The 26,645-nt window shown below is 28.6% G+C and overlaps 6 protein-coding genes across 12 annotated transcripts; 2 read left to right on the top strand and 4 right to left on the bottom strand.

The window, feature by feature from the left end:
* Window positions 1-284: 284 nt before the first annotated feature.
* Nsd (Nuclear receptor binding SET domain protein) lies at window positions 285-6,197 on the bottom strand. 2 transcript variants are annotated; one of them, XM_074246030.1, is made up of 10 exons: window positions 5,577-6,197; window positions 5,104-5,431; window positions 4,210-4,989; window positions 3,265-4,137; window positions 2,959-3,181; window positions 2,256-2,869; window positions 1,924-2,182; window positions 1,571-1,791; window positions 1,240-1,479; window positions 285-608 (listed from the first exon to the last, which is right to left on the bottom strand). In XM_074246030.1, the coding sequence occupies exons 1-10, from the start codon at window positions 5,772-5,774 to the stop codon at window positions 553-555; spliced, it is 3,792 nt and encodes a 1,263-aa protein (XP_074102131.1). In that variant the 5' UTR covers window positions 5,775-6,197; the 3' UTR covers window positions 285-552. The 2 variants fall into 2 exon arrangements, with proteins under 2 accessions (XP_074102131.1, XP_074102129.1); XM_074246028.1 differs by having other exon boundaries at window positions 3,265-4,989.
* A 1,319-nt stretch (window positions 6,198-7,516) lies between these two features.
* On the top strand, window positions 7,517-9,709 carry Wcd (U3 small nucleolar RNA-associated protein 18 homolog wicked). The gene is made up of 6 exons (XM_074246608.1): window positions 7,517-7,668; window positions 7,736-8,062; window positions 8,183-8,543; window positions 8,625-8,813; window positions 8,897-9,065; window positions 9,156-9,709. The coding sequence occupies exons 1-6, from the start codon at window positions 7,610-7,612 to the stop codon at window positions 9,617-9,619; spliced, it is 1,569 nt and encodes a 522-aa protein (XP_074102709.1). The 5' UTR covers window positions 7,517-7,609; the 3' UTR covers window positions 9,620-9,709.
* A 23-nt stretch (window positions 9,710-9,732) lies between these two features.
* Deaf1 (deformed epidermal autoregulatory factor 1) lies at window positions 9,733-12,024 on the bottom strand. Of its 3 annotated transcripts, none has more exons than XM_074246611.1 (4): window positions 11,450-12,024; window positions 10,732-11,220; window positions 10,175-10,636; window positions 9,733-10,097 (listed from the first exon to the last, which is right to left on the bottom strand). In XM_074246611.1, the coding sequence occupies exons 1-4, from the start codon at window positions 11,693-11,695 to the stop codon at window positions 9,906-9,908; spliced, it is 1,389 nt and encodes a 462-aa protein (XP_074102712.1). In that variant the 5' UTR covers window positions 11,696-12,024; the 3' UTR covers window positions 9,733-9,905. The 3 variants fall into 3 exon arrangements, with proteins under 3 accessions (XP_074102712.1, XP_074102713.1, XP_074102714.1); XM_074246612.1 differs by having other exon boundaries at window positions 11,311-11,452; XM_074246613.1 differs by lacking the exon at window positions 11,450-12,024 and adding an exon at window positions 11,327-11,445.
* A 1,145-nt stretch (window positions 12,025-13,169) lies between these two features.
* Btbvii (BTB-protein-VII) lies at window positions 13,170-20,223 on the top strand. 3 transcript variants are annotated; one of them, XM_074246606.1, is made up of 6 exons: window positions 13,171-13,517; window positions 14,003-14,363; window positions 14,524-14,880; window positions 15,017-15,149; window positions 18,443-18,987; window positions 19,071-20,223. In XM_074246606.1, the coding sequence occupies exons 2-6, from the start codon at window positions 14,052-14,054 to the stop codon at window positions 19,344-19,346; spliced, it is 1,623 nt and encodes a 540-aa protein (XP_074102707.1). In that variant the 5' UTR covers window positions 13,171-13,517; window positions 14,003-14,051; the 3' UTR covers window positions 19,347-20,223. The 3 variants fall into 3 exon arrangements, with proteins under 3 accessions (XP_074102708.1, XP_074102707.1, XP_074102706.1); XM_074246605.1 differs by having other exon boundaries at window positions 13,171-13,774; XM_074246607.1 differs by lacking the exons at window positions 18,443-18,987; window positions 19,071-20,223 and adding an exon at window positions 16,429-17,422 and having other exon boundaries at window positions 13,170-13,774.
* On the bottom strand, window positions 20,059-24,503 carry Ugp (UDP-glucose pyrophosphorylase). Of its 2 annotated transcripts, none has more exons than XM_074246609.1 (9): window positions 24,375-24,503; window positions 22,090-22,326; window positions 21,832-22,014; window positions 21,545-21,750; window positions 21,386-21,461; window positions 21,170-21,313; window positions 20,949-21,087; window positions 20,556-20,860; window positions 20,059-20,486 (listed from the first exon to the last, which is right to left on the bottom strand). In XM_074246609.1, the coding sequence occupies exons 1-9, from the start codon at window positions 24,396-24,398 to the stop codon at window positions 20,274-20,276; spliced, it is 1,527 nt and encodes a 508-aa protein (XP_074102710.1). In that variant the 5' UTR covers window positions 24,399-24,503; the 3' UTR covers window positions 20,059-20,273. The 2 variants fall into 2 exon arrangements, with proteins under 2 accessions (XP_074102710.1, XP_074102711.1); XM_074246610.1 differs by lacking the exon at window positions 24,375-24,503 and adding an exon at window positions 22,869-23,088.
* Window positions 23,228-26,628, bottom strand: Trs20 (trafficking protein particle complex subunit 2). The gene is made up of 4 exons (XM_074246618.1): window positions 26,393-26,628; window positions 26,106-26,339; window positions 24,375-26,012; window positions 23,228-23,485 (listed from the first exon to the last, which is right to left on the bottom strand). The coding sequence occupies exons 1-3, from the start codon at window positions 26,480-26,482 to the stop codon at window positions 25,914-25,916; spliced, it is 423 nt and encodes a 140-aa protein (XP_074102719.1). The 5' UTR covers window positions 26,483-26,628; the 3' UTR covers window positions 23,228-23,485; window positions 24,375-25,913.
* Between the last annotated feature and the right edge of the window lie 17 nt (window positions 26,629-26,645).

Raw genomic sequence — 26,645 nt, 5'->3', positions numbered from 1 at the left:
GATAATTGTTTTTTTATAAAATGAGAAAATGTGCAAGCTAATTAGTTTGTGTGATAAATTATATCGGGAATTACATTCATTTTCAAAAACTAATATTATTTTGTTAAACATTATCATTTTTTTGACATAGAATAATGTTTTTTAATTAATGACTGAAGTATTTTATTTTATCTATGTTTGTGTCAATTTATTATTATTAACACAATTTTTAAAAAAGTATTTGTAATTTAACTACCTTAATTACTAGTGTACATATAATAAAATTTATATTTTGCAATTGAAAATTGAGAATATTTATGATTGATTATATATTATCCATTATACTTTAACACAATAATTAAAACCAAATTACAATAGTTCTAAGTAAAAATTATTTAAAAAATTATTATTTCATCATTATTCAAAAATTTCCTTTCCTAATGACTTTCACCATCATTGTCCATTATAATACAATTATAATTTTATTTAAATTGTTGCCTAGAAGTTTCTTGTAAGTCTTTAATCATCATTATAAATATTAGCTATTTCCGATTTTGTATCGTTCACTTTTTATTATCTTCGTTGTCTTTTTTTACCGAGATTTCGCTGCCTTCGCTGTTTGTTGGGACCTACAAAAAATGTTTTTTCCACATATTGTTGGTAATAAAATTTAAATTTCATAAAAAGCTTATACTAATATAAAATAATAATAATTTATAAGCCTACAAATATAAAAATAACATTAAATTAATTACAGTTAAAAAAAACAAATCAAAATAATTTGCCAATTATTCTTTTCAACCACTTATTAAAATTACAATGATAATTAAAAACAATGTATGCCATGCCGACATAAAATATTTTTGGTTAACAAAAATTGATTAATTAACATATGGAAGTAATTATTTCAAAATTAAACTTTTAGTTTTTATTTATGCTCAGCATAAATCTATAATCATGATAAAATCAAAATTTATTTTATCAATAATGAATTATTCAAAAAATCAAATTTTTTTTTTTTATGGAAAATTCTTTCACAAATAAAAATTTATAAATAAATTTTGATTTCATTAATTTATTTATGTTTTAAAAACCATAAATTAATTATCAAAAGCCGTAGAAAGGTTTTGTAAACCTGATACTTCAACAAAAATAATAGTAATTAAAAAAAAACAGTACAATTTTCTATTAAACTATGACATGTATAGCAAAATCAAAAAAAAAAGTAAATATTTAAATCGTTACTTGAAAATTACGTACTTTCCTGTATCTCCGCGATCGATACACGTGGAGATGATTCTTTGGGTAACAATTCGGAGATAGGACTATCAGAATCCGCTAACAGTGACTCTCGATCTGCGTCAATGTCGTTGTCAGAATCAACCTTGATTTCTGGCGGCAGTGATTTTTGCAAGTCCAAATCGTCTGAATCCTCATGAACTTTGCAAACGTAACTGCCTTTTTCTCCTTTGTATTCTTTTAGTTTTCCCTCTATGTGATCTAAAATGATAATTTAATATTAATATTAATAAATTAACAAACTTTGTTGCATTGAATATAATATAATAAAAAAAAAAAAAAAATAATTTACTTTGACAGTATGCTATAGGGCAGTATGTACAATGTTTTTTACATCTTTTATTACATTCAAGACAATGATGCCAAGGACAACTAAATTTCGAAGCATCGCCTTGTACAGTAACACACGTTTTATGATATCTTTTGGAACAAGTTCTCAAGTCACATATTACAAATTCTTCTCTATCGGACAGATCTTTACTGCATCTCCAGCATTTATATATCATACGTGGGCTGAAAATAAATTTTTATCATTTATTAGCATAAAAATTTAGGTAAATACTTGTGACAGAAAAAAAAAAAAATGTTTAAATAAATTTTGTTGCTAGAAATAAAGTTTTTATTATGTAAAATAAAAAGAATTACCGTCTTCCACGTTTTGATTTAATTTGTGGTCCTGTTGTAGTAGGAGTTAATGACAATTTCTGAGCTTTTAAACCTATGAAACCACTGCAGTTTGGAGCACCACAGAGACACGGTTTTCTTTTCTCACCATCGGAAGCTAAATTGTAATTGAAAGTTAATTCCTCGCCGACTTCTATGTCACGGAGAGCAAAAAGACCGATACGAGTGTCTCCATTGACAGTCCATTTTTGTGTTTCGCAATTAGGTTGACATGAATGATCTATAAAATTATTTTTATTAGTAACTATAATAACTAATAAAAAGCTATTGTAATTTTATAAATAAAAACATACTCATAAATCTGCTTAAATTTCCTTTAAGTTCAGCGTCAATCATCCTGAAGTTATCAATGGTTAAAAAGTAATAATTTTCATTTCTAAGCTCCTTTTTCGTTTTAATACGACGTTTGTATTCCGCTTCATCAATAACTTCACCCACGTACTCAATAACAAATTGACCAGCTTTTATATTTTCAAGAGACTTGAGACCCCAACCACGTGCCCGCGTGTGAAAAGGTTCCATGACAGGATACTGTCGTCTTGCAAATGATTGATTGCAACATTTAGATCCCGCGGGACAAATTCCGGGACTGCATTCGATAGATAATATACGATTCAGACAATCACTGTTGGCGTCACAAGGAGTGTCCCAATTCGGATCACACTCACATGCTACAATACTGTCAACATCTGCGGGTTTTACATTTCCGACAGGTTTATTTATCTTCAATTTAACGAAATGCGGGGGTTTTATAGCACGTAATTCATCTTCTTTTTTTTCACGTTTTAATCTTTCATGGAGTTCGTTAGCTTCTTTTAAAGCTTCTCTGAATGCACCGTCAACTCCAGACTTGTTGACTGAACTCTTGACATTTGAGTCCCCATCTTGATATAAAAATACTCGTCCTCTGTAATTTTATTGATATTAATAAATTAATAAATATATTTATTAATAAATAAATAACAAAAATAGTAAAACAGAATTAAAATTAATTACCTATGAACCCAATAGTAATTTAGAGTACCCAAAAATATAACACAAAATTCTCCAGGTTTATGGAATACGGCTTGAATATTGGAAGGAATCTCATGAGGGAAGCAAATTCGTGAAGGCCACCATCGATAGGTACCAAGTTTAACCCAAACAATTTCTCCATAAAGTGGAAGACGTCCAGTTTCACAATCTTCACAAATGAAAGCTCCGTCAGGTGCATTGATACCTTTAAAAAAAAAAAAAAAAAATTAAATTAACATACTAATAAAATAATTGAAAATATCTTTCTAGATTATTGATTAAACCCACCAAGACAATCAGCGTGAAATGAAGTAGGACATGTGTCGCAACATATGAGACTTCCACCGCGGGTACAAAGGAAGCACCAAGTAGCATTTAGCGGTGGATGACTAGCCTTGTAATGCTTCGGACAAATCATTTGACTTCCTGTAATAATTTCTGAGCCTGCGGGTAAGCACGTCGTCGAAGCGTGATAAGCAGATGGACATCTGACACAACGTATAATTTTTTCATTGGGAGCACGTGAATATCCATTCTGCGGATTGTCTGATATACAAGTGTGGCACGTGTGATATGGGCAATTTAATCTGTCGCCTTGTAACTGCGACTGCGGCCAATACTTTAAGCAAGCAGCGTGGTAGTGTTTTCCACAAGCCATTACTGAGCACTTTATTCTTTCATCTTCGCGTTCATTGCATACAAAACAAGCTGGCGCAACACCTGACAAACAATCTATACATTTAAATGTTTCCTCTTCCGTTTGACTATCTTTTTTATTATTTTCTTCTTCATCAACTACCACCGAATTACTTTTTTCTACTTTACTGTTATCCACCGATTTATCCTCAATTTTATTATTTTTTACAGATTTATCCTCGATTTTATTATTTTTCACAGATTTATCCTCGTCATTATCTTCGATCTCTGTGTTGCATTCAGACTCCGATTCACCAGGCTTGACGCACTTCAAATGGAAGTGAGAATAACACGGACCTTTACAGCGTATAAGATTACCTGTTTTTTCACAAATCTGACAAACTCGTTCAGCTTTTGTGCCGCGAAATAAATTTGGTATACGAGTTTTTTTAACCGTCTCGACAATAGACTCATCTTTACCCATACTATTTTTTTTCCCTCTCTTGCGCTTGGGCGCAGGTTCATCTGAAAAATTAGTTTCACGATCTGTTGAACTTTGCTTACTGCGTTCACTTACCTGGGGAATATATTTCATACGAGCTTGCTCAGACATGTTCTCCCAACTTTTTTTTAAATATGTTTTTATATCATCTTCTGTCGAGTCGGGCGACACATTTGCCACTGCTTCCTTATTACGACTGTAATAAATATCAAAACTCGGTATAGGCTCCACAACTTTCTTAGTCCGTTTTATTTTAACTTTCCTAATGACAATAGACTCGTCACTCGAGTCTTTATGACTTGACGGTGGTGTAGGAGGAATTTCTCCGTCTACGCTGATAACACTTCTAGCATCGTCTTCGATCTCAGGTTTCTTGCTATCATTACTATTCAATTTCCCATTCCTCAATCCATTTTTTACAGCATTCTTTGGACCGTTTTTCAAGTTATTTTTTGCCCCATTTTTTACCTCAATATTTGGATTCTTCAAGCGAATTTTAATTTTAGGTTTCTCCTTGACAGTATCTAATTTAACTTTCTTTGTTTCTAAATTAATGCTATTATCAGAACGTTCGCGTTTTCTTTGGGGTTTCAAGGCATTCAACCTCTCCTCGAGTTCCATGGTCAACAACGGCTCAGCTTCTTGAACAGCGATTGACCATTTCGCACTAATGTAAGGTTTAACCCTGTATCCAGCTGTTTTTTTGAGGTCTTTTTTTCTGATGGAGTCTGGCAGAGCATACCACTCTTGGACCAATTTTTTGAAGCTAGCAAGACCCAAAAATGGCATTAACGAAGCCTCGGCAACCCAATTGTGACGTCCTCTATCACCAAAATACTGGACATGAATCATGTTACTAACTGATTTACCAAAAGCTAAAATAAAAAAATAAACAATTCAATAAAACAGGCCATCAATAAGTCACACTAAAATATCATACTAAACATCAAAAACTAACATTTTTTTTAATTTTATATTAAATTACTCACCTCTCCACTTGACAAATCGATTAAGATCAGGATCCAGAGTAACAACACACGGCCAGTATGGAAAAGTGCTAACTTGTGCCCAAGCTAATTGTCCAGGCTTCCACAGAGTATCATCAGGTTTTTTCCGCCATGACTTTTTCATCAAGACCTCCTCGGATGCTTCTAAGGCTTCCAGTGATACAACGCTAATATTATCAGCCGCGTGACTAGTATCATCAGATACACTCATCTCCACATCTTTATTACTATCGCTAACATCTTTATTGTCATCACTTTTTCTTACCAACGAATTTTTTTTTTTAGGCTCTGGCTTTGGCAGCTTTAAAGTCTGCAATTGTCAAAATAAAATAATTACAATAAATTGATTTTGAAAATAATTAAAATAAATTACCATATATCACAGTCATCTTAAATATTTACATAAATTAATATTTGCATTATTAAAATAAAATAATTTAATACAATAAATTTACCTGATTATCTATATTTTTATTGTCATTCGATTGAATAACGTGTCGTATCGTTCTACCATAGCGACTTATTGATGAATTAGCATTTGAAATAGATAATTTACCATTTTTTTTAGGTTTAACTTCTTTGTCTCCATTGATATCCATTTTTTTATAATCATGCTGATCGCTCTCTACTTGTTTATCACTAGTGGTATTCATTATTGCTTAATAATAAATTCAATTAATCGAAAAAAATTTTCATAATTGAATTCAACACAGCTCATTAAATAATCTTATATCACCACTACGAATTGTACTTTTTTAAAAATAAATTGTTTAATGATAGTCGGTATTAAACATCTAAAATATATTTTTGATAACCACAACAGCGGAAACAGAGTGGTCAAATAATTACATTTAATAAATTAATTCATAGAATTCATTTTTTTTGACTACTTTTATCTTAACTTCACAATTTTATAACAATCACTTAAATAATTTAATTTTATTAATAATTATTTATCAACAATCACATTGTTTAAAATATATTGTAAACATCGGGCAATCGATAAGACTGGAAGGAACGCGAACGCTAATAATGAGTGGGTACGCGTTTCCCGCGGATTTAGATAGATCTTCATAACCTAAAGATGCTTTATTTTATTACTATTAACAAAAAGCATATACGTACAGTAGTATAGTGTGTAAAGGTATGTTTAATTTTTCTATGTGTGGGTAAAGTCAAATATCAAGTGCGAATATTATTGCTAATAAGTTGGTAACAATGTAGTGTGTACATATACGCCCCTCTCTCTTCAATAAATGAACGCGCTTTGTTACAGTACTTCAAGTGACAATACTTACAAAACTAATAATAATCTTTTCAGAAGATTTTTTTTTTAAATTACGTTTTAAATATTTTTTAATTAAGTAATATTAAGAATTCATGAAAATTAATTTAGCAGACATTTAATCATTTTTAAAATTTTTTTAGCAAACAAATTATAAAAAAAACTGACATTTAGAAATTTAAAAAAATTAAAAATGCAATTTTTAAAAAATAATTTTTTATAGTTAGTTTAATTGTTAAATAAAATTAAAAATTTATCAAGTAACAGCTAACTTTAATGTCATTAATATTAATAATGTCAAAATTCCGGATTACGAAAATTTTATAACACTGAAGTTGACAGAGACATTAAAAATTTTTTTAGATTTTTGTAGCAATTAAATTATTAAAAAAAATTTAGTTAAAAAGTTTCACATGTGAAAATTAAGAAAAATTACAAGTGAAAATTTTTAGAAGCATTTTTTTTTTTTACAAATGATTTGTTAGAAAAATTTTTTAAATTAACAGCTGACCGCTAACTACAGTGTTATTATTGTTATTATTTTTTTTTTAATTACCGGCATCAAACTTGTTCATATTTTGGTCGATTGTTTTTTTAGTTAAACATTTCTTTATTATTATCTCATTGATAAAATTTATTTTTTCTTTCAATTCTTTTAGCAAATTTGAAGTTTTAGCCAGTATGCCAATCGATGAATCTGCAATCATTTAGAGAATAGTTCTCGTCCATTGTGAGCTTAATAAAAAAAAAAAAAAAAAAAAAAAAAAAAAAAACTAATTAAATGAATATGAAATTTAGTCATAAATTTTATTTCTATCTTATTAACTTACCATTCTCTTCTAGATAAAATTAAAAAGACTATAGAGCCATAAATATAAGTAAAAAAAATGTAAATTTGTGAATACAGATTATACAAGTAAATCAAATTATTTGAAAAAATTTTTGTTCCTTTAATGAATCTAAAAATTAAACAGTTGGTACATGTAAGTCTTACATGCTACTGCCATCTATTAACTTTGGGGCGAAATAGTGAGTTTAAATAATTATTTGTTCATATTTTCCGTAAGGCAGCGTGTAAATTAAAAAATTCTAGCGATTGAAAAAATAAACATGCACTTTTTTTTTATATGAAAATTTCCACGTGAGTTTTAATTTGTCTGTTGTGACAATTAATAAAAAAATTTAAGTTATTATTAAAAAAAAATGCCACCACGTAAATCCAAAAGACAAAAGTTACAGTATGACCCAGAAGTTGAAGCTAGGTAAATTTTAAACTGCTCTTTTATCATTTATTATAATTAGATTGATGTAATTGATGTATATTTGCAGGTTACAACAAGTAGTTTTCAAAGATTCAGAAGATTTTCTTAAAAATTTGTCGAAAAATGAAGAAAATGATGTGAAGGTCTGCACTAAAACTGAAGAAACTATTAAAGGTCAAGATTCAGGAATATCTGAAGATAATGAAGAATATGATAGCGATAAAACTGAAGAAAGTAGCGATGAAGAACATTTTTGCGATAAGGATGGAGAAAATGATGAGAGTAAGGAAAATGAAAGTGATGAAGATAAGGAAGATGACAGTGATGATGAAATTGAAGAGGAGAAACCAGAATGCACACGAGTTTGGTTTGATAGTGACGAAGAAAATTACTCGTATGTTTTATTTTTGTTTGATTTATTATAAATTTTACTTCTTTACTACACAGAAAAAAAATATATACTTGATTCAAAAACATTTTTTTTTCTGTGTAATTGTATCCTGATTTATTTTAGAGTGAAGGACGCATTGAAGATTCAACATCGAAAATTACCAGGAGGCAGACCTGAGAAAACTTACAATGAGTTGCTAGAGAATAAATTTAAATCTCTTGTCGGCACTCCAAAATGGGCGAAAATTGAACGGGAAAAAGCCGAAGACTCTGATGAATCGGATGAAGAGCTTCTTCAGCATAGTAATCGATTAAAAGTTGGAAAAGATAAAAAATTACCCCGTGGAATTATTGAGATTAAAGCCCTCACGGATATTAATACAGAGACACACAATGAAGGGCCAATTATCACTAGTTTGCAGTTTCACCCGACGTCTACTGTTGCTTTAGTTGCCGGTTTATCTGGAGTCCTGTCGATTTTTAAAGTAAGCCCGGTTTTTTATTTTTTCAACAGTATTCAAAATACTATTCATACATTAATTACTTATTAATGATATTTATTCTAGGTCGATGGCCAAGATAACAATAAATTACACAGTTTACAGTTTGAACGTTTTAAAATAAATGCAGCAAAATTTTTGAGAGACGGTAGTGAAATAATTGCTGGAAGTCGTCGGAATTATTGTCAGTTGTATGATTTAATGTCTGGTAAAATATGTAAAATTCCATTGCCAAATGGCATGACAAAGATGACGGTTAGTTGAATTTGTAAATTATTTATTTGTTATTCTAAAAAAATTTGAAACCTATTAAAAGTAATATTTATTTTTATTAATAGAAATTTGAAGTGTCGCCGGATGGTAAATATATTGCAGTCCTTGGAAAGATGGGAGAAATATTTTTACTGTCAGCCTATTCGAAAGAACTTATTCATACGTTTATGATGAATAACAAATGTGTTGCTGCGACGTTCACTCCGGATAGTAAAAATTTAATAACCAGCGGAGGTAATTGAAAAATTCTAAATTTATCTTCGATATTTATTGATGAGTTTTATGAATTTATTTTAATTATTATTTATTATTTATTGCTCACAGAAACGGAAGAAATATATGTGTGGGATTTAAATAGCCGGCTTTGTGTGCACAGAGCAATTGATGATGGTTGTATATCTAGTACGTCAATTGCAATATCACCGAGTGGACAATTTTTAGCTACTGGAAGTAAACAAGGAGTCGTAAATATTTATGAAACAAACGAAATTCTACGTGAGAGAATTCCGAAGCCCTCTAAAATAGTTAAGAACCTTGATACTGCAATAACATCAGTGAAATTTAATTCAACTTGTGAAATACTGAGTATGGCATCCGAACATAAGGAAAATGCTTTTAGAATGGTGCATCTACCTTCGTTCAATGTATTCTCTAATTTCCCTACTCAGAGAAGTACTATCTATAATGCACTGGCAATCGATTTCTCTCCCAATAGTGGGTTCCTCGGTGTTTCAAACAACAAAAATTGCGCGCATTTGTATCGATTAAAGCACTACGGTAATTATTAATTTTGTAAAAAAAAATTTTAATAAATATTGAAAAAAATTTTTTTATTAATCAAAATGAAGATGAATAAAGACAATATTTTTTAGGTGACATTTAATGTTTTATGTTTGACAAATTATGACTGATAAAATATTAAATTTATTTACAATCTTAGTTAAATTTCATTTAATGATAAAGTTTTCTTATACTAAATAATTATTCGTATCATTTGAACTGAAAAATACTGTTTGACTGATCATCAAGGAACACAAAAAATAAATAATTGTGATGTCAAACAAATTATAATTATTAGTCTTCAGTAGTGTTCAATGTCCCAGTGTCGGCACTACTACTTTCAACGATCAACATTACGGTCTCGGCTCCCCTAACACACTCGACCTGATGACCAGCCCAATCTTTACGCTGACAAAATATTGAACAGTATGGCGTACGCCTGCAAATTGAACATTCAGCCATCGCCGGTCTGTCACAGTTGGCACACTAAGTAAAAAAAAACCCAAATAGAATTAGCATCAACTCATACTTTTTATAACTTTTCAACAAATTAAATAAAATACCTTTTTATTGTGAGAATTAGATGCTGGCTGTAAGCCAACCGCTTCAATAACATCACCCCTAGTACTATTGAGTTGAGCAACTAAAGCTTGTTCGCGTCTTTGCTGATGACTCAGTTCTTTGGCTTCTTCTACAGTCCTTCTAAAGTCATACGCTAACTTCACCATGGTATTAGCCATGTCATCTAGTTTTTTAAATAATTCATCCGTTTGTTCATGATCAACATTAACGGTTTGCAAAACTTGTTCTTGGTCTTGTGACTGATGAACTACAAGGCCGTCTGCCGACACATATTGCGGCCAAATTTCTTTTTCTGACACCCCAACATCGTTATCGCTCTCTTCATTATTACTACAGTCACGTGAATTATCGCTTTTTATTTTTCTTGAGGGTGTCTCACCGTCAGATATATCTCGTGCCCTTCTGCGGCGTTTATACGGAGTGAAAAGACGAACTGGTCCGCTCTAAAATAGAATTATTAAATTATTCAATAGAACTAAAAAATTCCAATTTTAAGAGGTCCATCTCGGAAGTTACATTTTGGCACTCTAATACTTACTGCAGTATCATCATCACAACAAGCAGCGCAGGTACAAGATGTAGCATGTGGTTTTAAAATATTTTCTTCAATCAAAGTCTGAAGGCTACGGCCACCAAACCTAATGCTTCTTTTCCAATCTTTGCTCGATGCTCTCCCGCTGTGTGTCTCGAATTCGCTGGGTGTCATCCACTCGTTCCCGACTTTGATGCATTTTCCTCTACCACCAGACCCAAATCTACTTTTATGCAGCTCAGCGTTTGTTGTTTTACATCTTATCGGTAAAACTGCCATGTTCGCGGCCTCAGTCCAGCTACAGAGAGTTTGAGAATTACTGGCGGCAACTTGTAACTGCTCATTTTCCGACTCCTCGGCGTTATTCTGAATGACGATGTGAGTTGCCTTAATCTCGTTGTTCCAGCGCAAAGGATCAGCTTCCTTTTCATGCCGAGGCTCGCACAGGAATCCGTTATCAACGCATAGCTTGAACTGGCCTGAGTTCGACAATTGCTGCAATAAAAAAGAAGTATTTTTATAAAATTGACTTTATCAATTTAATTTAATATAATATATAATGATAAAATAAAATAAAATCAATACTATAGAGGCTGAGTACATAATAGTCAATGAACATTAGATTAAAAATATTTAATCAGTCAGAGCAAGGATCAAGGGTAGCTCAAAGCTGATAGCGACAGCAGATGATAGTAGATTATCAAGATAGAGTGAGCAGATCTACCTGGAACTGGTCTGTGGTGATGACATTGAAAGTGCCATTGCTGGCATTTGCGACGCCAATAATAGAACCAACCGGTAACGATACTGGTACTCCTTGGACAGTTGATACACCTTGAACAGATGCAACAGCAACCGGATGGGCTTCGTGTTCAGTCGTTAGTCCAGACGACTCCTCGGTTTCGCTCGTTAATGGTTCGGACATGTCCGGTAACACGGCGACACTTTCCGATGTTTGATTCTCTTCCATTTCGGCTGTCGTCGTTCGCTCTTCGTTCTTCTTACACTCGCTCTCCAAATGGCGTCTGTTTACAAACTCACTGAGGCACAGTTCTGTCCTAGTTAGATATTTTTTGAAATTTCCACTATCATTCGTGATGATAAAGGTTATTTCGTTCAATGATTTTTTTTCTACTAATCACTGCAGTTGAGTATGTACCGTAATGAACCGCTTCAGCCATACAGTCAGTCTACAGATGTTACACATGTATTGTAGAATATAATTCGTTCTTCATACTCTCTCCACTAGTTAGTTCAGCGCCACCATCTTTTCCCGCATTGTTTTTAAATTATCAATGTTTATATACTTTTTTTAGCAGTAGTATTAATGTAATAAAAGTTTTTGTTATAAATAATGTTTTTATTTGTAGATTTTTATCAAGATTAATTTTAGTAATAAAATGTGACACTGAAATTAGCAAACTCTAGAGAATTTTTGATTCTTTAAAAATAAATTAAATATAGAAAATATAACACTGAAGTTAGCCGTCAGCTGTTAATTTAAAAAATTTTTTTAATTAATTAATTACAATAAAAAAATGCTTCTGAAAATTTTCACTTGTGATTTTTATTAATTTTTACATGTGAAACTTTTTAATTTAATTTTTTTTACAATGATTTAATTGCTACAAAATTATAAAAAAAATTTTTAATATCTGTCAACTTCAGTGTCATTAGAAAATTTGATTTTTTAAAAATTGCATTTACAATTTTTTAGAGTTTTTAAAGATGGAATTTTTTTAAAAAATTTTTCTTGATACAATCCATTTGTTAAAAAAATTCTAAAATTTACCAGATGTCTCCTAATTTCAATATCCTAATAAAGTGCGTGTGATATTCAAAAGAGTATTTTAATTTATAAAAAATTTAATCACGCATAATAATAACTTAAACAATTATGATATTGAAGTTAGCTGACAACTGTCAATTTTTTTAATGTTCATAACAAAATGAGATTAAAGTGAGCAGTCACTTGACAATTTTTTAATTTTCTTTAACAAAAAAATTATTTTAAAAAAATTACATTTTTAATTTATTAAAATTTTTACAAGTCCATTTTTTTTAATAATTTTTTTTTGCTATAATTTTTTGTTATAGAAGAAAATTAAAAAAATTGTCAAGTGACAGCTAAATTTAATGTCATCATAAGAAATCAATTACAATAAAAAAAAAATAATTTTTTTTCACTAATTTTTTTAAAATTTTCACGTGTTGAATTTTTTTATAATAATTTCATTGTTATAAAATTCTAAAAAATTCTTAATGTCAGTTAACTTCAGTGTCATAAACAATCAAAACTCTCAATTGTGTAGTAAATGAAACGCTGGTTTATTGCAAACATGTAAACAAACATAAAAAAAAAAATAATAATAAAACTGATCTCAATCGGTGCAATAGAAACCTTTATCAGCGACTTTGGCAGCAGAGTAGCGACCAGCACCGAGTGGTGTATTGATCATACTCTGATTTATGACCATCGTCGCGGTGCCAATTTAATTACATTAGTTTGGAATTGTTGATTTTGTTGGGTTGTTTATTTTATTTTAAATCCGTATACATTGGACCGATTATCGCAACTGACTAGAGATTACAAATGTTAAAAAAATAATGTCGATAGTAGGACGCAGTATTTACAAAATAATATTGGGAGTATGACGTCACTTGTGAACAGTAGTTACACAAGCGTCATCGCTCAGTCTACTTCGTCTACTTGGTAATTTTAGCAAACACCAAGAGAGTAAGAGACATTTTTTTCGACAAGTGAAACAATATATAACAATAAGTATTTGTTGGTGTGTATCACATTTTTTTATCAAACATCATACATATACACTAGCAGTTACAAGTATTTAATTAAAATTTAATTGTAAATAACATGCATTGGAGTTTTATTTTGTGAACGTTGAATTGTGCTCCACTTTTGTTGGTGTTTTATCATGGATATAAAGCTTGTAACAGTGAAATTTTATAGCCTTCGATAAAATTATAATTATAAATATGTCAGCAACGTTAATATAGTTTTAATAAATACGTATAACTCTTAATTGAGGTAATTTTATGATAATAAAATCTTTAAATTTATCGTTTGTCCATTTAACAAAATATCCTTAGAACAATTTACAATAATAATAATAATAATGATGATAGTTACAATCTAATTTTAATAATAGAATGTTTGATAATGTGGAGTAAACCTATAAACAAATTACGAGCAATTTATTTAGTAAAATTTTCAAATGAATTTTTATTTATTTATTAATTTATTTTATTGTTACAGTTGGTGCAAATATATCAGAATAAATATAAATAAATAAAAAAAAGTCATTATGAGTATGCAGCAATTTTGTCTAAGATGGAATAATCATCAACCGAACTTCATATCAGTGTTCTCAACTCTGCTAACAAATGAAACTTTGGTTGATGTGACATTAGCTGCCGAAGGCCGGCATTTACAAGCACATAAAGTGGTATTGTCAGCCTGCAGTACATATTTTCAATCATTGTTCACTGTTAATCCATGCCAGCACCCTATTGTTATATTAAAAGATGTTAAATTTTCTGATTTAAAAATTATGGTTGATTTTATGTACTACGGTGAAGTTAATGTTTCTCAAGAGCAATTACCTTCAATTATTAAGGTATAAAATTTATTTTTATTTTACTGGAAATAGCAGAAATCTGATAATTGTTTTTTTTTTTTTTTAAGAAAACTATAAATATTGCAAAAAAGAATTATTTTTTAAAAACGTACATAAATTTTTTAAATATAATTTATATTGATCTAAATAAAAATTTCAGACTGCTGAGAATCTGAAAATAAAAGGACTCGCTGAAATGCATCCAGCAACACTAACCAAGTGGCCAAGTGGAAGCAGTGATCCTAGCGGTGGAGACCGTGGTGAATCATGTTCACCAACTCCATCGCCAATGTCGCCGTCATTTCGACGCAAGAGACTGAGAAAATCGTCAACTGGTTCGGCAACTGGATCTGGCGATAAACAAAACGAAGAAATGAGCGAAATAACACTTGTTGCCACAAATGTTGTTAAACCCGAGCCACTGATAGTGTCACAGGAGAACCGCGATAATATAAGACGTCCAGTTAATACCAGTACTGAGTCACAGGGAAGCATTGATGAAGATCAAATATCTATTGTAAGGTTTATTATGTAATATTATAAATAACTCTGACTATTTTTCTGTACTGTTACCTGCAGTATAGCTTTTTTTTTTATAAATAATAATTTGAAATTATCGATTAATTATTTGTTTCTTTTTCTTCTTCTTCCAGATGAGTAATATGGAAAGTAGTACAGCGACAACACTCGCTCAAAGTGAAGGCTCTGTGCACGATGTAAGTCAACAATCTGGGGCAAATGCAGGCCAAAGTTCATCACTCTCGTCTCAAGCACCAGCACATCAAGGTAAGCTATTTTTTTTTCTTATGGTTTCTTTAAATATTACGTTTAACATTAATTAGTTTTAGAATTTGAATAATTTATCCGCAATAATGTTTTTAGAAACGATTAAGCAAAGTAATTTTAGGTTCAAATTTTCTTGATGTTAGATAAAAACCAATAGCATATTAAAAAGTAAAACTACAAATGGAGCATTACCATGTTGATAGGCTATTAATTTTATAGTTTAATTAACAGCTAAATGTTTGTTTTATTATTTTAATTATTAACACTGATATTCAGTTACTTCTGAGACCCTTTGCCTCGTTTTATTGACAAAAAACGAAAAGCATTAATTCTCTATCGATATTATCTGAACTTTTACTTCCATTAACATGCGTCCTTCTACTTTGTACGCTATTGTGTACTCGTCAAAAAATCAGCAAAAGAATTTTTTTTTGTTTTTTATTTTTATTATTATTTATTTTTTTTTTTTTTCAATAATTTTTAATCTAGGTGGTATACATTTACCGTGCTATTTTTGCATGATTATAAGTCCATACTCAATTGTGTGATATATGCTGGCACAGATGCGTTCAAGTATGTTGCACAGCGGAATCAACAGACGTTTGACATGAATATAGAGCGGATATTTGAGAAAAAAATTTTTTTAATTAAAACCAGATAAAAATATCAATAGATTTATAATTTATATAATAACAATGGCACACAGATACATTGCACACCAGTATGTATTTAAGTAAATAAATAAAAAGTAAATAAATATACGTAAACAAATTATTTAACTTTTCAAGAGTATGTGTGTGTGCTTTTTTCTAGCCATTTTATTATTGTGTTATTAATTTTTTTTCCAATAGTAATATTCATGATGCTGCTGTGCTTGAATATGTATCTGTGCCATGCCACATTTATATTTGAACAATAATTTTTCTATTTATTAATTTTTTAATATATTAAACCTTAATTTTTAATTATTTATCAATCAATAATGAGACATGGTATTTTTATAATTATAATAATTGCACATGCAGGTATAATGAAAGTTTAATTTTTTTTTTTGCTTTTGCATAAAAAACTTTTGGGTTTATAGTAAAAAATTTTGCAAATAAATGAAAATAATTAATTTATAAAATTTAAGATTTACAATTTTATTTTATCACTAATAAATTTGCTTTAAATATTAAAGTATTAATAAAATAAAATAGTTAGATATTGAATTATAAATAATATGAATTGAAAATAAACTATGCTCTGACCAAAAAAATGAAATTGGTCTGTTCTACAGGATTGCAATGGACAATCATGGAGCATACGTATCCACGTTTCGCTCTATCCTCGTGTCAAACGAATCTGTCGATTCAAGCATCATCGGCATTCACGACGCCAGAAATATCCGCGTCATCGAGCACCAACGATCAGTACCCGGGTACCAACACCACTGGTTCTAGTTGTGCTATGAACAGCTACCCAGGATCACCACACGGATTGCAGCATACTTCATCTTCAGGCGGTTTATCACCCTCCGGTCAATGTTCAAATAGCTGTCAGAGCCCCTGTGCCAGTCCTCAAGCGACAGTTAAACGAAAAAGGTCCACCAATCCGCAGGCTGATGAGAATTTTATTCGAGCACTGGACGCTGTTCGCTACGGCGGGATCGGATTCTGCAAAGCTGCCAGGATGTTTGGTGTGAACAATCGGACCCTGTGGCTGGAGTACAAAAAACGTGGCTATCCAAATAATCGACCGAGTGTTAAATCAAAAGTCAAAAACGAGTCGAATTCATCGCCACCTTCTCCTCCAGTTCCACCACCTGTTGAACCGCCAAGTCCATCTTCCATGGGTCCACCGACTACTCCTCTGAGTACTCACAGCGCGCACAGCTCTCACAGTGTTCACAGTGCTCACAGTACTCACAGCCCTCACAGCGCTCATAATATTCACAATACTCATACCATGATACCCACTCACACGCCTCACGCGATGCTCGGCGGTTACGTTGACACTAGACATATTGATTACTCACTATCCAATCCATCTATGCCTATCAATTTACACGGTGTTAATTATAATGCCATGTGAGCTAACGTTTTTCCGCATTTCATGTACAAATAAGCTTTAGTCAATTCTAAATTTATATAAATTTTATCTCATTATTCATTTCATAATTTTTGTTTTCATTTTTGCTAAATCAAAAAATAAATCAGACATGAATAGCTGTGACAACAAGTCTTTAGTGTATAAAAAAAAAAATTAAATTTTGTACATATTTATAAATTATTCGGAAGTATTTTATATATATATATATATATATATATATATATATATATATATATATATATATATATATATATATATATATATATATATATATATATTTTTTTTAGTTTAATCACAAATCGTTGTACGTCTTTCATTATAGGTATTCTTTTAGGATAAAATATTTTCCAAAAAAAAAAAAAAGTATACATATATAAATATTAAACAATTATATATATATATATATATATATATATATATATATATATATATATATATATATATATATATATATATATATATATATAATTACATCGTACTCGTAAATGACTAGATAACAAATTAGTACTGGCAATTTTTATAGCAAAGCTATATATTCGTTCAGCATTTAAAAAAAGCAGTTTAGTTTGAAACTAACTCAAAGTATTTGCTAGTTAATTAAATTAACAAACATTGAAAATGTATTATTATTTTTAATTAAATTCCAATAACATGATAGTATACGTGAATTCTAAATGCTTATTATTAGCTAATTATTCTGTATAAAATATTCATACTAATTTATTAGGACCGTTTTCTTCAAAAATTATGACAATAATTATATTAAAATTATTTATCGTTACTTATTATTATTATTATTATTTTTATTTTTAATATTATTATCATTAGCATCATTATTATTAAAATGATTATTATTATAATCGTATACATATAATACAATTTATACTTGATAATGAAAAAACAAAAATTTATCATTGCATTTTATATAATTATTATAAATGTAGACATTAATGTCCTCTGTGTACGAATGACGGTAAAAAAAAATTTTTTAATAATCATGTATATGTAAAAAAAGTTAATTAGTAGACAAGTGTTCTTAAAAAAAATTTTTTGTAGATATAATAGACAATTTTATGTAATAAAATTGAAGAAAAAAATGAAAAATTGTTTTTGTTTATTTCAGCAACATAAAAATATATTTATTAGAGTTTTAATAATTTTAATAATTTATTATTTAATCGGGTATTAAAAATATTTTTCAGCGCATCACAACAAGCAGGTTGAAGGAAAACGGGGTCGATTACTGTTGATGCGACAAACGAGAGTGAAAAAAGAATCTGAGCCAGGACATCCATCGCCTGACAGTGAACCCGGATCACCAAGAATAATATCGTCGCCAGCAGCTCATTCAGTTACTCCGATATTGAACCTTCCATCTTCGTCGCATCAATGGCAAGACAATGAACCTCTATCGCCAGCGACGTCGAAACAAACTCTTTTAACAGTAACGACTTGCACGAATTTACTAACTGTACCGCAGCCATCCTACTTAGTGAAACAGCACTCTCATCCTCTTTTGCCAAGTCAGCAACAAAGTTCCTCTAGTAATTATTGGATTCAACGACAGCACTCCAATCCCGAGTATCCTGGTCGTTCTACAAGTCCTTCCGGAACTGCTGATCCGATTCCTCTTATTAAAATTGAAGAGGGACAGACTGAGTCCAGGATAACTAAAGACACTGGAAATAACTCTAGTTGTATAAGAATTATTCCGGCTGAATTACTCAGAAGTTCATCAACACCACAGGTAACTTTTTTTTTTTTTTTTTTTTTAAATTTCAATTTACTATCTTTTAAATTTATGTGATTATTTAATTTATTAATTTATAGCTCGGCAGTGGAAGAGAAACAAGAATAATAAGAGAAGACGGGTCAAGCGATCAGCGGTCGGGTCATTGCCCGGTTCAACGAGAAGGACCAGCATTAGGATGCAATCATTGTTGGAATACTGTTGATACTCATGGTCGTACATTAAGGCGAAAAACAAAATATCATTGTCCAGAGTGTCAAATAAATTTATGCATTGTACCGTGTTTTCAAGAATTTCATGAACGTCAGCGTGAAAATTCTAGTATAAAAACATTACCAAAAACTAGCTCAATCTAACGCTGTAAAAATAATTACTATTATTATTTTCTTGCTATGACGATTATGATATTAATGTGATTACAATTTATATAAAATTATATATTTATATACATATATATTTTGGATATCACATATCAGCTAGAATCAAAATTCTGAAAGTTATGATAATTTGACAAAAAATTGACTGTTATTTTTAAATTATATTCCAAATAATATTTTTCAAGAAAAAGTATTTTTACATAAGTACATACTGGTTAATTATCACTAATTTTTTGAATATTTTTATTTCTTATTTATATATTCATTGTTATTATTTGAATTTTTTTTTTTTTATACCAAATAAATAATATTTTTTCGGAATTATTGGAAGCGTCACAATGTGATGAAAACCTGTGTAATGACGAGCTATTAAAAATGAAATTATAAAACCGTCCGAAATAAAAACAATTACTTATTGTTAAAGGCATTTAGAAAATTGAACCATTGACATAAATGTTAAAAAACCGAAGAAATAAATAAAATCTATTTTTTCCTTTAAAATTATCTAATACATGAGTAATTAAATGTACGAATAACTTGAATTGTTTAAGCAAAGAAGACTGTGGATACGTGAAGTAAAATATTTTAAATGTTTATTGTATAAGTATTATCTTGTACAGCGAATTTATTTAAATAAATGAATATTAGTTGATAAAATATTAAAAGAAAAAAAAATTACATTATACCAAAATAAATTTCATACAGGCTAGATGTACGTATATTTTTATATCAATATTTTAGTATATAATTTCATCAAAAAAAACTACAAAAATAAACATAAATTTGTTTGTTTGCGCAATCGACACATTTCGAATCCAAAAAACATTAAATTAAAACTGGCTCTTAATTTATACTTGACACAGTGATTATACAATAATAACTCTTACATAAATCTTAATTAAACTTTCAATGATCTAAGATACGTAGATTACCTGATACTATTTTATTTTCTAATATAGTACCTGACGGTAAATCAATACGTTCTCCGTGATTTGCAATTATAATTACTGTACCACGCAGTGATACACCACGACCAAATGTTACGTCTCCAGAAACAGTTAGATGGTCCAGTTCTAGCAAATCGGGAATACTGGCAAATCGCCGTAAAAATTCTGCTACCTAAAAAAAAAAAAAAAAAAAAACATTTGAAACTCTACAATTTTATAACTTAAAAAAATTTCTTCTTACCTTGGCAAAATGATTGTCACCTAATTTAATAAGTGGCGTCACGGGAAACATTCTCTTAGGGCTCATTAATAAAGATCCATTACGAAGATCATACAAATTACTTTTGACAAGTAATAAATCAGATGTTTTTTTAACAGGCAAAAATCTTCTTCGTGGCACGTGAATTCCTATACTTCCATCAAATGATTTCATAGCTGCACCTACAGCAGTTTCCAACTGAATAACATTAAGTCCACCTTCAACTTCCTTTGGATTAACTATTATTTCCATATCCAACGTTTTTTCAGTCAATACTCGGCGGATGGCTATTTTAAAAAAAAATCATTAAAATATAATAAAAATTAAGTAGTCTAATAAATTTATTTTTATATTAAATAGAATAATTATCATTACCACTAAGTTTGGCCCATAGATTGTTTGTATTGAAAAATTTGAAAGTCTTAACAGATTTAAATTCATCTATATTTTCTTTAGGTACTTGTGCTATTTCCAGAAGACGTAACTTATTTTCATACTGTATTAAAGTACCTCCCTGAACAATTAAAAAAAATTAAACACTTTGTAAATTTTTAAAATTAAGAAACATGAATAAAATAAAAAATAAACAAATTTACTTTGACGTCAGCTCGTGTTTTGTCCGTAACTTCCATTATAAATTCATGGGGACCGTTCATCGGTTCAAGAACTAATTTCAAAATTTTATTATCTACTGTTGCTCCTAAATTATCAATATTTGAAATGAAACAGTATTCTCGTCCCTAAAACACAAAATATCTTAGATTCATATTTGAAATGAATTTAAATAATCATAAAAGCAATGAATAAATTACAGCGTGTATGAATTCATCCAGTAAACCTGATCGATGGAAGCTCTCATAAAAGTCACCGTGTCCCGGAGGATACCATCTAAAAATATAATAATTTATTAGAATTTTTTTATAAAAAATAAAAAAATTCAGTGATATAAAAAGTAACGTATTAGTACTAACGACTCCATATCGTCATCAACATCGCAGTTTTTAGCTATGGGCAGTAGAGACTCTCTACTGATACGAGGGAAGCAGCTTTGATTAAAAGTTTTAACGATAACATCAATTCCTTTATATTTTCTGATAATTCTTTGTGTTTCATCATCCGTGTTGAAGGAATTCATTAAAATTAATGGTACGCTGACGTTATATTCTCTATTCAAATGCTGGTTAAAATTTAAATTATTATATAACAGTATAATGATAATAACCACTAATTAGCATTAATTTATTTAAAGTGTACATACTTCAATTTGCTGGACTGTAAGATCTAAAAAAGTAAGATCATTCCGTACAGAGATTGACGATTTTGGTCCGTGGCATCCCATACTGGTCCCTAAGCCTCCATTTAATTTAACGACTATCAATTTATTTAACATAGTACGAATTTCTTCGTAGCTAGGCTCTACCAGAGAATCATAATCTCTGATCTGTAATTAAAAAAAATTGTCAGTAAATTTTTAAATAAAAAAAAAATAATAAAATTTAAAAGTAATAAAACTTACTGCTCCTTCAGGTAACTTTTGAATTTGATCCCATACAACCGAAGGTCCTTGATCCTGAAGGAACTTCTGAAATAGTTTTTGGAATCCATGTAGCTCTAACTTTATGCGATCCCGTAGATGCCCCGGTGCTGTCGCTTCAAGACGATTTAATTCGAACTGCATCTCGCTCTCAGCATCCCTTTTCGTTCTCTCTCGGAAAGCTTGAGTGTCAGAGGGCTGACGTACGTGCCCAAGGGACTATTCAAAAAAATTTATCATTTTTATTTTTATCCAACTAAATACTTAAAATTCACATTAATTATCAATAATCGTATTTTTATATTTAAATAACTTTGTAAATATTTATATATATTTTTTAAGGTGGTATTATAATCAACTAAAAACTAGCAATCAGTTTTAAAAGTTGTTAAAAGCCAGTTCTGACGCGTAAAGCAATAACTTTATGTGCTGTCCGTTATGCAGTCTTAAAGTAATCTGTTAAAATATCTTCAATATATATTTATGTGCTCAACAACCTTGATGAAAATTCCCCCATTGTACACATGATGAGTCTAAAGTTGTTTAACTATTACAATTATCAACTGCGTATCATTTTTGCTGCATCATCTATCACATTAGACCGACAAGTGTTACAAGACTAGTAATAAAAAAAAATTTTAATTAAATGATACTAATAGCTATAATTGATTATTTTTAAGATTGTTTTGATGAAGTTAGCATAATTTACTTAATAAAAAAAAATAAATAAATAAAAAATGTAAAATTCATCAATAACTTACTCTTAACAAATATTCCATTTGGGTAGTAAGTTTCAAACTTTTGTAAAATAAACTGACTAAAAATAGTTTAACGATTGAGTGAGGTTGAAACTACTTAAAATCCAAAAATACTTAAGTGTGATTAGATTGTTTTTTCAACAGAAACTAAATGACTGTTGGACATCTGTCTGAGTTAAAACTTTAGTGGCCGTTATCAGTAGACTTTTAATCATCGTACGGACCAACGCTTCATTATTTCCAATTGAAAATATATAAATGAATTTATGTTTACAACTGGTTTATTAATCATTAGGCTGTCATTAATTTAAAAATGACTTTTTTTTCCACATTACCATCGGCTTTATAACTTTTTACAAATCTTTTTTTTTTTTTTTTTTTTGTAAATAACTTTTATTCGTTTAAATTATCGCTGGCATGGTTACTTTTATCTTTTTCCATTTCGGTTTCAGAGCATTGCCGATTAAAACTTTTTACTTATATTTTTATCAGTACTATCATGTCAACATGTTACGTCAATTTTCATCGTTTCTCGTTTATTCATTTCTTTCATCCAATTATTCTTGAATAAAAAATGTTTAACAGATATTTTCATTCAAGAATAATTCCGCTGATTTATCCTGTTGCATTTGAAAAAAAAAATAACTATGAATAAAATTTTATAAATAATTATTACATGACTCTGGTATTAATATTAATATTAAAAATATATCTCTAAGTATAACTTAACTTAAATAATACTGAAGTTAGCAGTCAGCTATTAATTTTAAAAATTTTTTGTAAAAATCAATTACAATAAAAAAAAAAATTCTAAAAATTTTCACTTGTAATTTTTATGACATTAAAATTAGCTGTCACTATTATAATTGTTTAATTTTTTTTATTAAATAAATTTGCTCCAAAAAATTGCATTTTTTACTTTTTTAATTTTTTAGATGTCAATTTTTTGTTCTTATTTTTTTTTTGCCATAATTTATTTGTTGAAAAAATTTTTTAAATTAATTGTTATCTGCTAAATTAATTCTCATATAATTTTTAGATGTGAAACTTTTTAATTAAATTTTTTTATAATAATTTAATTGCTATAAATATCTAATAAAAATTTTTTTATCTGTCAACTTCAGTTTCATTAACTTAATAAATTTATTATTCCAATAAAATTTCCTAAAAATTATTCAAAACAGATTATATCTAATCAATGGTCGTAAAACACTAATAAATGCATAGCTTTTGATACAACTACGATAAGATTACAATTTTTTTTTACAAATTAAAATTTACTACGTAAAAAAATGTTTATCATCTAGAGCTTAATATTGAAAAATAGACAAACAAATAATTATTTATATTCTAAATTTATCAACATAAAGATACAAAGGTTATCTTGCTGTGTGTATCTATTATTGCTAAACATCATTTTATTTATAAATATTTTTAGAATATTAATAAAGGAATTTAATCAGACTTAATTTAATTACTCGAAAATAAAAATTACAAACTAGTAATTACCTTTTTATCATTAACAGTCAACATTGTTTGACACGTAAAACGTCAACGTTGCACTTGTTTTGTAGAGGTACTCGTTAACTATTTTTTTTTTTCGGCATTCAAGGTGTGTAATTTTAACCTCTAGATCCTAATGAAGGTCATTCATCTGACTGAACCATATGCAAATGAGTATCAGTAAAATCTGGTTATAGTAATTACAATTACAAAAATAGTTAGAATGTCATTTTATTAAATAAAATATTTTTTTTTTTTTTGACAGCTTTAAATATTTAAACCTTCCGAATTTAAATAGTTAATTATTCTTATTTATAGTCCATTAAATAAATTTATTCATTATTTAAGTATCAGCTCTAACTTGATCTACATAATAGCTAAAATTTTATTATCAAAATTCTAAAGTATTAAATAATAAATTTTACTTTAAAAATAATAACAACTATTTTTGGTTTTAATATATTGTTGATAAATTATTTTTACAAAGTTTATTAAATAAACTCAATTTTTTCAATACTGAAAACAATTGACATTCGATCCTTTTTAAACAATTGAGATAAATTAAATTTTTCAATGAATAAAGAATTTATAACTTCACTTAAGATGACATTAAAGTTAGCTGTCACTTGACAATTATTTAATTTTCTTTAACAAAAAAATTTTTTCTAAAAAATTATTTTACAAAAATTGCTTTTTTAATAAAATTTCTACAAGTCTATTTTTTTTAATAATTTTTTTTGCTATAATTTATTTGTTAAAAAAAATTAAGACAATTGTGAAGTGATAAATAAATTTAATGTCATCCACTTAAGAGGATATTCTAGTCTAGAAGCATGAATTTCAGGTAATTTTTTGAAGTGCCGTAAAAAAAAGGCAATTAATATTTTTACCCTCCATTTTTTTATAAGTTATTTATTAACATTACAAGAATACATAAAAAAATAAAAAAATGAAAAAAGTTGAAAATTCCAAAAATTAGCAGCTGATGAAGTAGAAGGGTCTGAAAAAATTGGCACCTGACCATGCTCACGATTCCAACCCTTCTAGCAATCTGAAATAAAAAAATAAAAAATATTATTAATCTAGAGTAATGTCGCTATGGCATTAATTAGGGAAAAGTTGAAAAAAATTTTTTCATTAAATAGCAACTGCCTGAAAAAAAAAAATATTTTTTTTACTTTTTCGAATTTTTCAAAAATACTAAAAATTGAAATTTGAAAACGACCGTAGTTTATGCCATAGCGAAATTACTCTAGATTAATAATCTTTTTCATTTTTTTATTTTAAAAATTTTTTCTGTATTCTTATAATGTTAATAGATAACTTATAAAAAAATGTTTATTAGTATAGTAAAAATATCGATGGCCTTTTTTTTGGGCATTTCCAAAAATTACCTGAAATTCATGCTTCTAGATTAGAATACCCCCTTAAGTATGATGATAATAATAATAATAATAAAAAAATATAAACTCTAAATAGAAAAACAATCGTCGGATGTCTATTGTTTTAATTATTTTTTATATTATTCAATAAAATTAATAATTATTATGAAGACAAATATTTTTTTCCGTAAAGTTGTGCCTTTTTTTCAAATCCAACAGAATTTATTGGGGTATTTATTCTATAAAATGGATTCATCGAATACTGTAAAAGATAAATAATAAAGATTAATATTTACATAATCTGTATCCAGTAAAACTGGTTAAAAATTCAAGTGTCTTGGCGAATATTACTTACTTTAATATAAATTTCATACATTTCATTAAAAAAATTTTTAATACCATCTTCATTTTTAGTATCATGTACTATAAGGAATTTTATTTGCGTCGCTGTAACAAATGCACTGACAAACCATTGATTAAATTTGTCAATAACTTTTAAATGCATGTTTGTTGTTTTCCATTTATGCTCATCAACTAGGTCTAATGCTGCGTGAGCTATAAATTGACTAAGATGAGCATGATCTTCTTTCTGTAATTTTTAAAATAGTTAAAATCAATTAATTAAAAATCAAAAATAATTACCTTAGATTCTTTATTAGATCCATTAAATTCTATTTCAAACAATGGGTTATCTGCAGTGCCAACAATAACAAAGTAATAATTGGCAGACATATTAAATAAATTTAAAAATATTACAAGTTATTGTTTATTAATTTTATATTTTAATTTTTTTTTAATTATTTAATGGCTGTAGTATTTATTTTATTTATTTATTTATTTATTTATTGTGTGACATGTTTACATATTGACAAAGTACTTCGATTATTTACCACTG

Source organism: Cotesia typhae, unplaced genomic scaffold, assembly GCF_013202065.1.
Source record: "Cotesia typhae breed Kobodo isofemale line unplaced genomic scaffold, CoteBio_Ctyphae contig_48, whole genome shotgun sequence".
Taxonomy (NCBI): Eukaryota; Metazoa; Arthropoda; class Insecta; order Hymenoptera; family Braconidae; genus Cotesia; species Cotesia typhae.
This window is presented reverse-complemented; position numbering and strand designations above follow the sequence as displayed.

Bases quoted from the DNA above. Each gene is read 5' to 3' on its own strand.
- Nsd (XM_074246028.1), bottom strand. From the start codon at position 5,774: ATGAATACCACTAGTGATAAACAAGTAGAGAGCGATCAGCATGATTAT. The intron at 5,432-5,576 runs GTAAATTTATTG...TGACAATTGCAG, and splicing joins ATAAAAATATAGATAATCAG to ACTTTAAAGCTGCCAAAGCC. The intron at 4,990-5,103 runs GTGAGTAATTTA...TTTTTATTTTAG, and splicing joins TCGATTTGTCAAGTGGAGAG to CTTTTGGTAAATCAGTTAGT.
- Wcd (XM_074246608.1), top strand. From the start codon at position 7,610: ATGCCACCACGTAAATCCAAAAGACAAAAGTTACAGTATGACCCAGAA. The intron at 8,544-8,624 runs GTAAGCCCGGTT...TATTTATTCTAG, and splicing joins GAGTCCTGTCGATTTTTAAA to GTCGATGGCCAAGATAACAA. The intron at 9,066-9,155 runs GTAATTGAAAAA...TATTGCTCACAG, and splicing joins AAATTTAATAACCAGCGGAG to AAACGGAAGAAATATATGTG.
- Deaf1 (XM_074246611.1), bottom strand. From the start codon at position 11,695: ATGGAAGAGAATCAAACATCGGAAAGTGTCGCCGTGTTACCGGACATG. The intron at 10,637-10,731 runs GTAAGTATTAGA...ATTCTATTTTAG, and splicing joins GTTGTGATGATGATACTGCA to AGCGGACCAGTTCGTCTTTT. The intron at 10,098-10,174 runs GTATTTTATTTA...TTTTTTACTTAG, and splicing joins CTAATTCTCACAATAAAAAG to TGTGCCAACTGTGACAGACC.
- Btbvii (XM_074246606.1), top strand. From the start codon at position 14,052: ATGAGTATGCAGCAATTTTGTCTAAGATGGAATAATCATCAACCGAAC. The intron at 14,364-14,523 runs GTATAAAATTTA...TAAAAATTTCAG, and splicing joins AATTACCTTCAATTATTAAG to ACTGCTGAGAATCTGAAAAT. The intron at 18,988-19,070 runs GTAACTTTTTTT...ATTAATTTATAG, and splicing joins GAAGTTCATCAACACCACAG to CTCGGCAGTGGAAGAGAAAC.
- Ugp (XM_074246609.1), bottom strand. From the start codon at position 24,398: ATGTTGACTGTTAATGATAAAAAG. The intron at 22,015-22,089 runs GTAAGTTTTATT...TTTTAATTACAG, and splicing joins AAAAGTTACCTGAAGGAGCA to ATCAGAGATTATGATTCTCT. The intron at 21,462-21,544 runs GTTAGTACTAAT...TTATATTTTTAG, and splicing joins GTTGATGACGATATGGAGTC to ATGGTATCCTCCGGGACACG.
- Trs20 (XM_074246618.1), bottom strand. From the start codon at position 26,482: ATGTCTGCCAATTATTACTTTGTTATTGTTGGCACTGCAGATAACCCA. The intron at 26,340-26,392 runs GTAATTATTTTT...TAAAAATTACAG, and splicing joins GATCTAATAAAGAATCTAAG to AAAGAAGATCATGCTCATCT. The intron at 26,013-26,105 runs GTAAGTAATATT...TATCTTTTACAG, and splicing joins TGTATGAAATTTATATTAAA to TATTCGATGAATCCATTTTA.